Consider the following 16646-nt stretch of genomic DNA (forward strand, 5'->3'; position numbering starts at 1 on the left):
GATTTAAGGGTGTTAGCATCACTCAATCATGACGCAAATGCATAGGGATAATGTCCTAATCATTACCGGCCCGTCGATACCAAATTCGTCATGGTACGACGATATTTTGTGATACGAGTGTTTGGACCTCGATACCGGTGGAACAGCAGGGTCTGGAATTTCAGTACCACACAAGCATTGAAGTAGCGCTCTGTTATAGGGCACTCAAATGTTTTCAGTAGTTTAGTATGGAAAGCATCATTACAGAAAAAGCTTAATAGAAGAAAGGGGTGTAGAATAATATACACAAACTCAAAGGCTGTAGACATGTGACTTCCAATCTAGGAATTAGCTTGTAGGTATTCACTATGAGAAACCCATTCAGGGAGTCTAAGACAGCCATATTGTAGACCTTTTCTTTATCCGCCTAGCTGTGGAGGAGGCAACATGTATGTCCTCCACTCTATCTTCCCCAATTAAGAAGTTATGAAAGTCTTGACCACTCTTCAAGGGGAGCAACTTATTTTGCTCACACTGGAAGGATTTTCTCTTTTTAAAATATTCTCAGGCTGCAAAGAAAGAGCTACCCTCATACTCGAGATTATTTATTTATTTTTACTCTTTGTGACGATCAGGGTACAATACATGCTGACCTCACAGAGAATAAAAGTGGAAGATGCCAGCACTATTACACGCTGGCTACTTTAACTTTGAACGGTGTTTTGGAGGCATATCTCAGCCCCTAAGCACCAATCAAAAAGAAAATGGTGCAATTGAAAGGGGACATTGTCTCCTTTCCAATGGTACCTCCCCCTTGTAGATCCCTGCTTGGGGATTGCTTCAGGAGGACCATCCAAAAGCAGTGATCCACCCAGTAGCCACCAGGGATGATTTTTTGGGTGGGGAGAATGCCCCCAAATGTAAATCATTTTTCTACCCCCCTGGGAAGGAAGATTGAAGCTTCTCCCTCCAATCTGCCCCCAAGCGAGACATGTTTTTTTTATTTTGTAAGAATAGCCTGCGCCATATTCCTACCTCTAAAGGCCCAACAGTATTTCTGGCAAGCAAACCCACTGACTAACAAGGATAGATTTTATTTTTTGAGGAATGGGGTGGTGACTGGCTTGTACTGGTGTCAGGCTGCACTCCCACCTCTGAAGCCCCAAAAGTATTACTTCCCTCTGGATTCGAGAGCATCCCCTTGGCAAGCGAGTGGATACTTGGATTCTTTTGGGCAACGTTTAACATCCTAACTCTGACATTCTGCCTCCTTGGGGTGGTTGTAAGTCTATCTGGTGACCGGGGTGGGGGATGCAGTGCCAGGATGGAGGTACCAAGCACCTCGTTCTGTTTTTCTCTTTGTCCCTGATGGTCTAGTGGACTGTCTGCTTTTCCTCCACCTGTCTGGACATGCTAAATGGGCTGCAAACATCCCAATCTGCCCACCAGCCCTCCAGAATATCCGGGTATAAAAGGGAGAAGGGAAATATGGTGGGTTGCTGGACCATCTTGGTAAACATAGACCTATCCAACCAACTCTGTATTGTTGTTAAATCAAGAAGGGTTGGTCTATTGCTTATAAAGGTCAAACTTATCCCAGTGCCTCTTTTGAGATGGTGTTCTAGTGTTGCATGCCAAAAATGCTAGCATTGCAGCTACATGAGTAACTCACCCATGACCACCTAGAATGTTGAGAATCTCTGGCTGTGTTTTTCTAGATGCTGGAGTTCAATTTAGAGTATAGCGCAATGTGCAAATAGAGAAGCTGCAAATTGTGGTTATTCTGACTGTATTCGCACTGTAGTGGCAGTGAAATGATGGCTTTAGCAGTGTGAGAGTACCAATAGGAGTTGGAGGCTGCTCTGCCCAGTTTGAACTTTCTAACCAATGCCCATGCCGTTCTAGGTGTTAACTTGGACAGTAACTGTGCGGTTTTGGTAGAAATCTTTCACTAGAAAGGAGATTTGAATATCTTTCACCAAATTTGATCAATTATATTTAGCTTAAGCATCGATTCTTCGATTTTGTTCATGAAGCCCAGTTGGGTTTATTTGTGGCTAATGTCATTTCTCCTTTATTTTGAGGTAGGGTGAGTGATTCTACCCTTCCTAAGGCATGCATGGGAAAAGACCCAGCCTACAAAGTGTGTTTTATTTTAAGAAATATATCAAATTCGTTTTTAGACAGTTAATGTTTCATTTAAAATTGGGCAAAGGAGAGAGTTTGGTTTTAATTAAATTGTTTCTCTATCGGTATAGTGACAGAATTAATCCAAGTATCCAAGCTGAAGAACTATAAAAAATATAAATTATGCTGTTTTTCCAGAACGTCATCAGTGTACTTCATTTAAGTGATGTAGTATATATATACTATCGGCTATATGAAGAATATCTGGTTGATCTTTGAATGTCTTAGATAAGTGGGTTACTTGTCTGGATGTAGAGATTAGATGAGAGTAGTGTCCTTTTTCTGTCCACATTTGTCATTTTAACAGTTGATTGTAGAAAAGAAGAGTAATAGTAATGTCAGTGCAATTATTAAGGTAGTATATTTTATGAAAGGCATAAATGTTAATTTTAATGCTTCTGTCTGTCCCCACCAGATCCACAATTGTGGTCACCATTTACTATTGACACCCGTGTCCTTTTAAATCGTATTGTCTGCACGGATTTGTGGTGTTTCCTCCATATAGTTTGAGGCTTTCCCCAAATATTTAAGTGCATCCTTTTGCCTTTTAAACCAAATGTTCATGTAAAGGAGCAGAGGGAACGTTTAGGTCACGAGTTCTGGTTTGCTTCTATTAAGGCACTATGCCAACCCATAAAATTATTTTGATGACTTCGAAAATTTTAGATACTACCTAGACAAAAAAATATTATGTCAGCGCATGTGCCTTATATAGATAAGGATCGCCCTACTCTGATGCCTTGAAATATAATCTTATTTTAAAGGCATCTTGACGGTGGGCTCTAGAGCTTTTGGGAATAGGAGAGGGAATGGAGAATATCTCTGTCTAGTTTCTTGGTTAAATCGGAAGTATTCAGAGAATATTCCAATGTGTTACTTTTGCTTTAGATTGTTGGTAAAGCCCACCATGAAATTCTTAATGAATAAAGTACCTTAATTGGCATGTTCTAGAGTAGCTTCTTAGGAGGACCATCAACATTTACCAAATGCATTACTGCATGATAGGCAATAGTGGTCAATGGAGGTATTTAAATTATTCATAATATGAGTGAAAGGTAGTATATTAATTAAGTTTTCCCTCTCGTGAATGCTGGATGAGGGGGCGATATAATATTTATTGGGACCTAGATTACTTTGGTAGCCAAGGCTTTTTTTCAGATTCTGCAATCAGACGTCAAGGTCAAATTAAGTTATAAGTTACTGGGTTAAAGGGATATTTCTCTTATTTATAAAAAAGCTGGTAAGGCCTCATGCTTTTCTGCAGGCAGATTCAGAGAGTATAAAATTGTCGAAAAGCACTTTGAGTTGGGGCGTTAGAATTTGATTGTGTATTTAATGGAATATATTAGTCAGACCATCCGGTCTGAGGGTCTTTCATGGCTGGCAAAGCATTTATAGCTGTGCTAATCTTTCTTTGCAATGGGAATGTTAGGTCTCTTTGCTGGAAAAGACTGGAAGATTCAGACTGGACATGAATGTTATTTTTTGGGGGTTTGTTCTGTTTCATAGAGGTTTAGAAAGAATTCTCAAGCTCTACATATGATAAATCTATCTTCAGTTAACACGCCCCACATAGGGGCAGTAAGCGCTATATAAATGTTGCAATACTGTGCAGTTCACTGACATGCTTTGACTTTGACACTTATTTTAGTGATCTACCTTTTTTTTGTTTTATGTAACTTGCCATCAACTTTTCAGAGTTCTTGGTTTCACAGAAAAACCTGTCTTTTTGTTTCTGAATTTATTATACACTTATTATAGGAACTTTTTTGTTTTTTGTTTTATATAGCGCAAACTAGACCCGAGAAATCCGGTATCGGAGCGCTTTACATGAGCACCAGTTTCGTTACAGATGGACACATCCATTTTTGTTAGGCACAGGGAGATTAAGTGATTTGCCCAGAAACACAGGATGTTGAGCGTTGTTGTCAAGACTCGAACCCGGTTACCCAGCTCCGAAGTCGACTGCTCTAGCTGGAAGGCTACATCCTCTGTTTTTTTGACAGTGTCGCTTTTAGAAAGAAAATACAAGCCATGTAGATTTATTAGGATCTTAATCCTGAGAAGACGGTCTTTCTGTTTAGATTATTATTCTTGCTTTCCATGCCACTGATTGCAACTTCCATTGCATCCCATATCAAGAGATGCTGGATATTGTAGCTTACCTTAACTTCAAGACTATGTTGATGGTCTGTTTTGATTTTTTATAGTCTCTCCCATTGCATCAGGAGGTTGATGTACAGTATCCAGCTTTTACTGTTTGGCTTGAGACATAGAATTTTACACAGATCTAGTTGAAGATGAATATTGGCTCAGTACGAAATGAGATCACAAAATATGTATTTTCCAAAATATGTGACACATCTAGGAAACATACCCTGATAGGAAACACTTAGGGCTGTATGCATGAACACATTTTTCCGATAGACTCAGAATGGGCAAACCCTTTTGATGCGTCTTGGCCTTAGTGTGTTGTTCAAACTTGTCCAAACAGTCACTTTATTTTTAGGAAACCACCCCAAAGTACCCCAATGGGATATTTGTCAAAGCGGTAATGGTGTCGTAATGGCAGTCGATGCATAGCAATAAAAACATGGTCCTGACATTTTTTGAATTCTAGTAGACTACACTAGCCCATCATACCCACACTAGAGGTAATTGGCATCTCGCTTTTTCAAGACAATTTTTAACTACAAACACCAAAATTCTTCTTTTTTTGTGTTGCTTTTAATGGTTATCGTTTGACATTTTCTACCCTTTCCATAATTTGTTCTGAAAATTATGCAATTTTTTTGTTGTCTGTTCCTGATGGTGTTTCACCTTCGCAGCCTTCTAGCCACCATTCCTTTGCTCTTTGGCAGGTGTCCCGCCCGTGGTGGAAAATGTCTAGGAAAGGACGCCATAATGTGTGTGTGTGTGGTCTGTCTCTCCGAGACACATTCCACAAAGAGCTTTGACATTTGCTGGAAAGTGCCATAGAGTAGGATGAGGTAGAGAGACAAGAGATCCTTCTCGGGGCTAAGGGAGTTGGGACTTTTCTGTGGCATCTGCTTCCGCCTCAGACTTGAAAGGGCCACTCTACTTCTCATGACACCTATTCTGCCTCTTCAAGAAGAGAGTGCGCAGCATCATGATCACCGGTATTCCATGTCGGCAAAAAAAGGCGGTCGAAATTGAGAGGCTGCTCAAGACGTTGAGGCACTTAAATTCGTTCTCCTTTCGTCCCAATGTCATTTCAGATTTAAATGTTAACCCTACTACTTAATGTACAAGAGTCTTCCCTCTGTCCATTTGTCAGACACAAAGGAGTCTTTACAGACCCATGAGGTCAAGAGAGCTTAGGGCATTATTTAGTTAGAGCCAAAGATATAAGTTAAGTTAAACTCCTTTTTGTAAATTATTATATTTACATGTATTATACGATAGTCGTTTGATTGATGCATAGATGCTTCTAAACAGGCTATATATAGCTAGATGGATAGTCTTTTGCTTTTTTTCTTTTGTTTTTGGAAATCTAATGGGCTTTTGTATATGGGATAAGTGTAGGGCCCACTCTACTAGAGGTAAAGCAGCTCCTGATGTTTGGATGAGAAATGCCTCCCCTATACCTGAGGTAGTGTTACCATTTGGGGGACAAGCAATATTGTTTGGACTTAGTATGCAAGTGTTCCTTCTGAATAGCGCTTTAAGGTTGTGTTAGCTTGTTACTCTAGTCTGCCTTTTATGACAATTGAGAAGAAAGCCATGTTTAAGAATAAAGAGTTACTTGTAGCCATAGTTCTTCCAGTGGTGGCTGCTATGGAACAGATGCGAGGGAAGATGACAAAAATACTTGCTTAATTACAGCCGTAGCTTCCCCTCCATCCTCTTCCCTTCTTGGCTAGTGGCAGCACACAGGTTTCCCTAAGCCAATCACGATTCTGCTGTTACCAGCATGGCAGCAGTGGCGTGATTGGTCTGTAGTGCCTGACAGCCTTTGGACTGTTCCCCGTCCAGCTGTGCAACACAGCCAGGTCGAGTAATGCGGAGTGCGCATGATCATTTGGCTGCCCCAAGATGGCCGGCCAAACTGTCATGGACACACTCCTCCTCCCTGAGACCCCAGCCTGCCCCACCCTACCCCGTACAAAAAATATGATAACTTTGTTATTGTTCTTATCCTTTTTCCACTGCTTTGAGAGCAGTGAGGCGACACTCATCCACGTTAGCTGAGGAACACCGCTGACATTACTGTGGGTGCTGTCTCCGAATTTATCAAAAGCCTCACCGCCTTCCTGAGTTTCAGGACCAGCTTTGAAACCTGAGCATCAGGTTGCTATATTCTCTGCACTCAAAAACAAACTGCCTTCTTGCTGACCATACTGGAATAGTGCAGTTTGCTAGAATTCTTAAAGTGGGCATGCTGTCGCTCGCTGTTCTGTATGAATGGATGGATATTAGGACATCTTTTCTGCTTTATAATTGTTTCCCTTAAGGTATTTTACGATGATGGTTTCTGTCCCATTAACTTTTTTAAATTTAGCGGTTAGCAGGTTTACAGAAGAATGCATTTTGCTTAACAGGGCATGTTTTAGATTTTATTTGTTTTGGAAAACATGTTTTTTTCTAAACGGGTTCTGGATTCTCACACATGCGGAGATAGTCTATCTTTTATGAGTTTGTAGAGACTACCTATCGTGAAGTAGGATTGCAAGTAATACAAGATAAATGTATTTTTTAATCTATTACTGCCTGAGGGAATCCTTCTCACTCAAAACGTATATTGCAGTCCGTAATTTTTTGCAGCGCCTGTAGGTAACTATTATTTCCATCTTGTGCAGCTGCAACCTGAAGTTGAACGATATGAATGGGTGGTGATCAAGAATCCAAATGTGGCCAAGACAGCTGAGCCTGAGGCCTTGAGCATTACTACAGCTGGTACTGAAGTATCTCAAGAGGACCCTTCGGAACGTCTCTCTCCCTTCCTTTCTACACGACACTTTAACCTGCCCACCAGAACAGCTTCCATGTTCATGGCCGGCAGCATGGACTGCATCATTATAGGTATGTGTTCTGTGTCCGTAGCTCAGCATGACCCATCTAAATTAACCAGGTAATTAAAGAGAAGTGAACCCTTCGGCATGTCAGCCTCTTCTTTATTCAAAAGGTAATACAAGATGCTGTAATTACTTTGATGGTTGTGTCTAAGTAGTCATGGATTTATATCTAGAGATGCCAATAGACAGAAGCAGACTGCTTAACTTTTAATGTGTTCATTAAATGTAGCTAGACTGAAGTATTGCAGTGAACTGGATGAACTGGGATGTGGCAGAAAAAGGATATACTGTTTTAGATTGTGTATAGAAAATGTATTGGAGGAATTTCTGTTTCGTTTTTTAAATTACGCAACTCCGCCCAGGCGTTGTCCACGTACATGACGTCAGCAAGGTCACATGAGTCCCACCCCGGCGCGCCTACGTCAGTTTTTTCCTTTTCTGCGTGCAACGCAGATCCGGATCGTGCTCTGGGCCTGTTTAAGCCTTTTCCCTTTACGCTATTGCATGTGTGTGGACAGTGTGCGAATGCCTTGAGGCTTTAATACGTGCTCGTCTTGTGGACGCCTGATGTCGGCGACGGACCCTCACCCCATCTGCATGTGGTGTTTGGGGGAACACCACAACTCCACCGATTGTGAGGCGTGCAAGCAGATGAAACCGAAGTCCCGGCAGGAGCGCCGGTTGAAATTTTATTTGGCCCGCATGTCCAGGTTGGCATCATCACCCCGCCTGGCCCCTGCAGAGGGTTCTCGAACCCACTACTTCCCTCGTCAACATCGTCCCTCTCCGAGGTCACCGGAGCGTCGCTCACCTGTCGGTAAGTGTCACAGTTTGTCCCTAAGAGTCGGTTCCCGTGCTGTTGGGGGCACGGGCTCTCCGTGGGTGGTGCGGCCCCACGTGTCGTCCCCTTATCTGCTGATTCCCGTGTGGGGGCGACTCGAGCCCATATGGAGACATATGCGGCGGCTTTGTAGGCCTCAGTGACGTCGCCGGCGGCTCTGGCCCTAGCGCCGACTGGCTCGGATCCAGGTTCGGAGCATGTGGTGCCGTTAGGGTGCGGCACTTCGGGGATCTCTCCTTCGGATCAAGGCGCCTCTGCTCCGCCCCAAACTCATGTGGGAGTCCCTGTGGTGTCGCGGGAAGTCGCCGGGGCTCGGGTCGCACCCCCAAGCCCCTCTCGGTCCTCTGGACAGGCGGTGATCTTGTCTAAGGCCTAGGTGACGCCGCTTCGGCGCCGGCGGCTCCTGGCCCTGGCGGCGTCACAGGGCTTACGAAGGGCCCCTCTGGTCCCGCCACAGGCCGAGGCTGGCGGGGGAATCCTTGCCCCTCCCCGAGTCCCTCTCGTTCCTCCATGCATGCGGCTGCCTCGTCGGAGGTCAGGCCGGCGCTGCTCCGGCCCAGTCCCGGTCTCCTGAGACGAGTGCTGTGTCAGAGGTCGTTCTGGCATCTTCCCTGGCGTCGGACGACGAAGTCCTGCCTTAGATTGGGGCCTCTGGGGTGCCAGGACGGCGTCAGGTCGTTGACTCGTCCTCGGACGCCTATTCTCCAGAGGTTCGACGCTTGTTGGTGTCATCCTCCCCGGAGACCGGTCGATGCCTCGTGGCTTTTTTCCCCAGCGTCATCAAAAGGCGGCTCCATGCCGTCTCCGCGGCCGCGGTCTTCGCCAGAGGAGCCGCAGGTCCCCCACTCGCGGTCCCTCTTCCTTCTTTCCGGACCTAGCCCTTCCTCCCTCTGGTTGGCTTGTGAGATGCCCGTCTTAGCTTGCAGCCGTCGCCTACCGAGGAATAGCTTTCCCGTCCGCTGGGCCCTACGGAGGTGGGTGCGGCCTTGGCTTGTGCTTGTGGGAATTTTGCGCATGGGTGATCCAGCTACCCATTTCCACACGGATCATCTTCTGGAGGATCTCCATCAGGGCTCTGGTGGTAGGGAGCTGCTGCTTCCCTTCGAGGGTTCACTCCATTCTTCTCACTTGGGGCTGTCCCGCCATGGGGGACCCAGTGCCCCAACACCTTCTACACCGCCACTATCTGGCGCCGCGTGATCCGGCGTGTCTTTCCCTCCACCCCTCTACCAGAGGCCCCCTCTTGCAGAATGCCTTTCCCTCTCTGCCGTCGCTGTTGTCTCCCCATCTCGGGAGGCTTGCTGGCTGGACTCCTGGGGGCACAATATGTTCACCTCAACCAGTGCGGCTCTGCGGGCCTTTAACACGCTGTGTGTCCGGCTGGAGCCACTTCTTGCTTGTGGGACTCAGCGGAGTCCCTTATGTCTGCCGCTTCTCAGGAGGGTGCCTGTGTTGATCTGAGGCACCATGTGTTGGATGGTTGGGAGCTGGCGGCGTTTATTCTTTGCTCTGCTCTGAACATCTCGGAGGTGCTGGGTCGATCCATGGCTTTTCGGTTCTCCTTCGTCGTCATGCCTGGCTTCGAGACAGTGTGTTCCCGGAGAATGTTCGGGAACAGCTGGTGGATAACCTTCCATGGCGCTCTTTTGTTCCACGTCCCTGCAGACTCAGCCATTCAGAGGTTCTTGGCGGGGCTTCGTCCTCCTCCTCCTCCTTCTCCCCCTCAGTGACATGTGACTTTATCTGTTCTTGGAGGTGTTCTTTCGTTGGGGCGGAACGCCCCAGTTGTGTGTTCTGTGTGCTTCATGGCCACTCGAGTCCTCCTTGTTGGGACTGTGGTTCTGTTGTCTGCTGGCCGGCCCTTCTTGACTGTTTGTTTTTGCTTTGGGTTTTCTACACCATGCTGGCCCTGAGACTAGGCCTGCTGTTTTTTTCTCTCTGGCTGCTTGACAAGCCTTATGCTGGTTTTTCCGCAGGTATTTTCTGTTGTCCTCTACTGCGGACGTTTGTTCCCGGGAAGTTCCCATGTTTTGGGACTTAACATACCCACTGTGGGGCAGTGGTAGCTATTATATAGCTCTGTTCTGCGCTGGGGAGTTGTGATTGCCTTTGGGCCTCTGTTCTCCGTGGCGTTAAGATATGTTGCAGATGCACTCCTCTTGCTGATGGCTTGGGAGGGCTTGAGTTGCGCCCAGGGTGTCCCTCTTCTGGGTCACTGCACTGTTTGCCTGGTCTAGTCTGCTATCTGCGGCCGGGTGTCTTGGTTCTGCCTGGTTCCACTTCCTTTTGGACTGTGGGTGGAGTGTGTCCGGACCCTTCTCGACTTCTGGCTCTCGGTCATCGGCTGACGTCTGGCTGGCCTGAGAGCATTCTTCCGCTGTGCTCCCAGCGTCTGGTTGCACTTGCTGGTGCTGACCTACTGTTTTTCTGCACCATTGTGTCTTCTTGGCACTTTGGTGGGACAGTCATCCTTACCTTGTCCGCTTCTTCCAGTAGGCCTTGCACTCCGTTCTACCTCCCCTCCCTGTGGGATAAGATGGTCCCTGAGTTCTTGTTCCTTTTCGGGTGCAGTCTGTCCCTGCGGTGCGCTGGGAAGTTCTTCCAGGGTGACCTTGAGTTACCCTTTTTCGGCTTCCGCCTGCTTATTGCGGACGGCGCCGTTCTGTCTGGATTTTGCCCTCTGGCTGTGTTCAGCTCGGCTGCCCTCTTTGCTGGGTGTGTTTCCGGTGGAGGGAGGCTTGCCTTTGCTTTGCCTCTTCTCCTTGGAATCTCTAGGTTGCTCTTCTCGTTCGGTGCTCCTCTTCCTTTGGACTTGGGTGGACGTTTTGTTGTCCTGTCTGAGCGTGGGGTGCTTTGGCTTCCTTTTCGCCTTGCCTTGTTTCCTCTGCTGAGCGAGGATGGGCTGCCTCTTCTCTTCTCCTTTCCCGCATCCCTTTCGGGGTTGGTAGTCTTCTGCTTGCGGGGGTTGCCTTTGCCTGAGGGACGGGGCTCCTCATCCTGTCTTTAGGACTCCGCCCCTGTGGGACCCTCTGTTATGACCAGGCTGGTGGGGTCCTCTCGCAGACCCTACTTCCCCTTGGGTATGGCTAGGGTATCAATTACTACGTGAAGGAATCTGCGGCTAGTAGTCTCTATCAGATGTATGAGTTACTTACCTTCGGTAACGATATATCTGTGGAGACGATTCTAGCCCCAGATTCCTTCACGCCCCGCCCTTCTTCCCCGTTCTGCGATGACTTGGTCTTCTGCACTCGCCTCCCTGTGGGCGGCTGTGTCTTCTATGAGTACATTCTTTCCCTCTTTCTGACAGGATGTTCGTCTTGTTTATTTGTTCCCTTTGCTCCCCTTTTGGCATATTGGAAGATAGGTTATAGGCACTTCAGTGCCCTTATGCTCTGGTTGCTCCAGGTTGGGCCCTACCTTCCACCCTGCCCCCTCCTCCCCCCCTCTTTATTGCTAGGGGTCTGGGCCCTCAGCTATCCTCTAGGTTGGGGTCTTTTGGCTGTGCCTCTGCCCTTTGTTCCTTATGACGGTTGTCACACTCTGTGATGGGGCTGTCTTGGAGTTTGGCCGTGCCTGGTTTGTCCCGGACTGGTTCCCCTTTGTTGTTTTTGGTTGGGGTTTTAGTCCTGCTACGTGTTATCATGATATTTTTACAAATTTTCTTTGTCTCAAAGGGGAGCTATCTCCGTCCTGGCAGGGTTGCTGCTCAGGGCTGGGCTCTATTCTTTATTACGTTTTCCCTGCCTTTGGGTACTGCAGTTCCTGCCACTGCTCTTTATGGTGTTGTTCCTCACCATTCCTTTTTCCACTTTTTATGCTCTTTCGCATACTGTTCCTATACTCTCCCAGTTTTGCCTGCTGGCTCCGCGTTGCGGCGCGGAAATGTTCTCCGAAGAAAAGTGACGTAGGCGTGCCGGGGTGGGACTTATGTGCAAAAGAATTTCCGGATCCAGTCTCACGCCTGGGGATAATACTACGTGAAGGAATCTGCGGCTAGAATCGTCTCTACCAGATACATCATTACTGAAGGTAAGTAACACCTTACAACACCAACAGTCCATGTATTGGCACCGAAACTTAAAACTGATTCATTGATATGCTGACTTTATTCAAAATGTAATACAAAATAAAAAACATTTAACATATATAGAGAAAAGTAGAAAGTTCCTTTTCCCTCAAAGAGCAAAAAGTAATAAAATCGACAATTTCACAAAGAATTCATTAAAAACACAACACAAGAGATAATAAAAGACATTAGATTTTGTCATTAAGTACCATAAACAATACCAAAATGCTATACACAATCACCCTAATATCTCAAACTTCATCAGCATTTAGGGTAGATTGAGAGCGGTGAGTTTATGGTGAACAGGCGTTGACGCGTTTCGAAGGTATAGTATAGTTGGACCTTATTTTTCAAGACTACATGGAATTGTACTCTGTGATTAAAACATCTGATGCATTATTCTTTAAGATAATAACCCTATTTGGCCACTGTTACACAGGTTCAAATATCAATTTGGGCAAACCAGAACTAATTTCACCTTTTATGTGTCTTTTATTAGATGAAAGCTTTGCTATACGCTTGGCTGTATCGGTTCAGGGCCAGTTCCAAATTACACTAAACTGGTTTTCATCTAAGGTCAACTGATTAAGTTTGCCTTATAACCGGATTCCCTTCATGCACGGCGGCTCTAAGTCTGTAATTCAAATTTTTATATTGGCCCGTTTATTCTGTGGGTCCTTGTACTTCTATGGCCCTTTTCCTTAGCTCATGCAGGGAACCGGCGTGCTTTGGGTTGTTCCGTCTGTTTGTTGTGGATGTTAAAATCACTGTGCTGGTGTTTTTACAGATAAATACTGACAGAAAAAATGTGTTTTCTGTATGCATTTATTTATAAAAGTGGATAAATACAGAAAATTAGATTTTTTTTTAAGTGACTCTGTACTGTCTTTCATGAATTATAGGCTAACAGCTAAGCAGATGGACAGCATGGGAAATTTAAAAAACAGGATGCAATTTCATTAAATAATGCCATGTGTCAATATACGTTTGTGGTATAATGCTAATATTTACCAGTAGATTTTTTTATATAATATTTGACATCTTAACTAGCTAAAACAGACAGACTTCAAAGTATGAGTGCGAGTCTATCAATTATATAAATATGGAAATGTACAGTCGTACAACTTCGTTTGTCCCAAAACACAAAATGAATATGGATAAATACAGACGGAAATGCTAAAAAAAAAAAAAGAAAAATGTAAACCATAAACCCGGGAGCCCTATTTATAATCCAGTAAAGTATGGAGTGCAGGTAGCACTCCAAGTTAAAAAAAAGTAAAGGCTGAGTGCACTTGATGTGGGTTGTATAGTAGTGTATTTGATAGACTTCTAGCTGCAGATTCCTTACCTTTGAATTTCCCAAGCGTCCGACTGGATACAGAAACTTTGGCTGAGCAACACACCTTGCACGCGACCTCAGATAGCTCCATTCTGCTCCGCGGGACATCGGCGGCATTGTAGGCATCAGTTATTATGTTGCAGTACATATGAAAACAAGTTACTTACCTGTAACTTTGGTTCTCCAGTATTGGTAACTTTCATAGATTCCCATAGCTTGTATCATTCCCCGTTGCCGGAATGGGAGTCTCGGTAAATAAAAAATACCATAGCAGTAGGGACAAAAGAAAAAGAAAGGCCTAGGCCTCATCTCGTTTTGTAGCATGTCCACCTCTTTTTGTAAAAGAGACCAAAATAACAACCTATCAGATTAGCCTCACCCCATAGAACCTTCCTGAGAGAGCCTCAGATTTTTGTAGCCGTTGTGGAACAGTATAATAGAATATGCAGAAGGCTGAGCTTTCCCAGGGGAGGAGGGTGGTCGCATGGGAATCTTTGAAAGTTACCAATACTGGAGAACCAAAGTTACAGGTAAGTAACTTGTTTTCCTACTCCAGTATTGGAACTTTAATAGATTCCCATAGCTTGTATCGGAATAGCTAGCAGGTAGAAAAAAACGCACATTTTGTGTAATAAACCATAGAATAACCTTGTGTCTATACCATCATAAGAAATACAAGTTACCAAAACATAAGTCAGTAAACATCATCAGATACAAAATTTGCGAACCAATAACAGGAAGGAGGGTTAGAAAGGAAATCACACCGCTCACTGGAAGAGATACCTCAGGACTGCCTGTCCCACTGCAGCATCACTCCGCATGGAAGAATCCAAGCAGTAATGTCTCGTGAAAGTATGGGCACTGCTCCATGTAGCTGCCCTGCAAATGTCTTTGATCTGCACTCCAGCGAAAAGAGCAGCAGAAGATGAAACTGATATTGTCGAGTGCGCCCGGACCAGCCCTTCTAGGGACTTACCAGCCGCTTTGTGACAGTAGTGGATCGCGCTGGCAATCCATCTTGCAACTCCTTGCTTTGAAAGGGGAAAACCTTTGTGAGGTGCACTGAAAGCGACAAAGAGCTGAGTAGTTCTCCTGAAGTCCTTGGTGCGTTGGAGATAACATTTTAAACATCTTTCAGAATGGCCGGTTCATTTAAATGAAAATCCGAAGGGACCTTTGGGATAGAGTTTGGATTTGCCCCCAGGATGAGTGTCTTTTTTAATCTGTAAGAAAGGATCCTTAATAATGAGAGCCTGAAGTTCTCCAACCCTCCTGGCTGATATTAAAGCGAGAAGGAGGGCCACCTTCCATGAGAGAAATTTAAGGTCCGCCCTATGAATTGGCTCAAAAGGAGGTGTCATGAGTTGAGCAAGGACTAAGTTGAGCTGCCGCATTGGTGGTGAAAGTCTAACTGGATGAAAAACCCTAAAAAATCCTTTAAAAAATTGTTTCACGATTCTTACAGACCAACGGGAAGGGCCAGAAGATGTTCGCCTGAATCTAGAGATCGCTGCCAGGTGCACTTTGATAGAAGAATGGGATAGCTCTGATTTGGCCAGAGTCAAAATGTATGGCAAGATTTGATGAGGAGCAGAAGAGAAAGGATGAATGTTCTCTTGGCGGCACCACAGGCAGAAACATTTCCATTTCGAATGATGGGTCTTATTCGTACTTGGTCTCTCTACATTCTTGAGGGATATTCAAGCTCTGAAATGCTCTGTGCTCAGGAGCCACCCTGTCAACTGAACCGAGCTGGGGTCCGAATGTACCACTTGGCCCTGGGACATCGTCAATAGAGAGGGAATCGGACGCAGGTGAATTGGATGATTCTGGGAGAGCAGGAGAAGCTCTGTAAACCAAAACTGGCGAGGCCACACCGGTGCCACTAGAATCATTCTGCAGGGTTCTGCTTTGAGTTTACTGAGCAGTTTTGGAATTAGCGGAATTGGAGGAAAGGCATAAACAAAGGCACCTGACCAGGCCATCGAAAGTGAATTCCCCAATGATCCCTGATGGTGTTTCCTACTTGCGTAGAACCGGCATTTCCTGTTCTCTGGAGTGGCAAACAGGTCTAAGGATGGTGTGCCCAAAGATTGAAAACTCTCTCCAGAGTACACTCATCTAATTCCCACTCGTGACTCACAGATTTGAGATGACTCAGCGTATCCGCTATCGCGTTGAGGGCACCCGGAAGATGTTCAGTCGAAAGCGAAATTTGGTGATGGATCGTCCACTCCCAAATCTCCTGGGCTTCCTTGGACAGCAGACAAGACCTTGTTCCACCATGCTTGTTCACATAATGCATGGCCATCGTGTTGTCAGTACGGACCAGGACAGGGGCTTTTCGGATTTTCTGAAGGAAAGCCAGTAACGCTAGACGAACCGCTTTGAGCTCCAGTAGTTTGATGTGGAGAAGGCGTTGCTCGGGCCGCCAGCGGCCACTCACTTGAAGGTCTTGCAAGACCGCCCCAGCATTCTAGAAAGGCGTCTGTGGTAAGTAACAGAGTTGCAGTGACTGTGAAGGTGAGACCCTGAGAGATATTGTCTCTGAGCATCCACCAGCTGGCCGCCACTTTCATAAGAGAAGTGATGACAACTTTGTCGTCGAAAGAGCCTTCTGTTTGGCGCCACTGCATTTCCAATTCCGCTTAGAGCGGGCGCATTTGAAGCCTGCAATGCGGAATTAAGGGAATTCAAGATGAGATTCATCCTAGAAGAGATTTGTACAGGCAAACCGACAGAGTCCATCTTGTTTGAAATCGTCGGGCGGAGATGATCAATTTTTGTAGTCTTTGCTCTGTTGGAAAAGCTTTGCAACAAGCTGTGTCCAAAACAGCCCCCGGAAACTTGTCCGACCTGGAAGGACAGAGGACCGACTTTTCCTTTTTAAGTTGAAGTTCCAGATGACTGAAGAGTTGAATATAGCTGTCGACTGCTTCTGATGCTGCTTGAGAAGACGGTGCTTTCACCAACCATTCGTCCAGATAAGGAAAAACCTCTAGCGTTTGTTTCCTGAGAAACGATGCGACTGGGGCTAAGACCTTTGTGAATATCTGCGCCGCTGTTCTGAGTCTGAAAGGCAGGACCTTGAATTGGAAGTGGCTCTTGGCTACTGTAAAGCGTAAAAACTTCCTGTGGACAGGGTGGATGGGAACATGGAAGTATGCGTCCTCGAGATCCAGGGTGGCCATGTAA

General features: G+C 45.7%; 1 protein-coding gene across 2 annotated transcripts in view; it reads left to right on the forward strand.

Moving 5' to 3' along the window:
• The window catches only part of TBC1D24 (TBC1 domain family member 24), a 548615-nt gene that overhangs the window by 495030 nt on the left and 36939 nt on the right, over positions 1–16646 (forward strand). For both annotated transcript variants that reach the window (XM_086941292.1, XM_086941293.1), the window contains one exon: positions 6987–7209. In XM_086941292.1, the coding sequence (XP_086797418.1) occupies positions 6987–7209 (223 nt within the window). The remainder of the gene's footprint in view (positions 1–6986; positions 7210–16646) is intronic.

This window comes from Lissotriton vulgaris, chromosome 10, assembly GCF_964263255.1.
Source record: "Lissotriton vulgaris chromosome 10, aLisVul1.2, whole genome shotgun sequence".
In the NCBI taxonomy this organism is placed as follows: Eukaryota; Metazoa; Chordata; class Amphibia; order Caudata; family Salamandridae; genus Lissotriton; species Lissotriton vulgaris.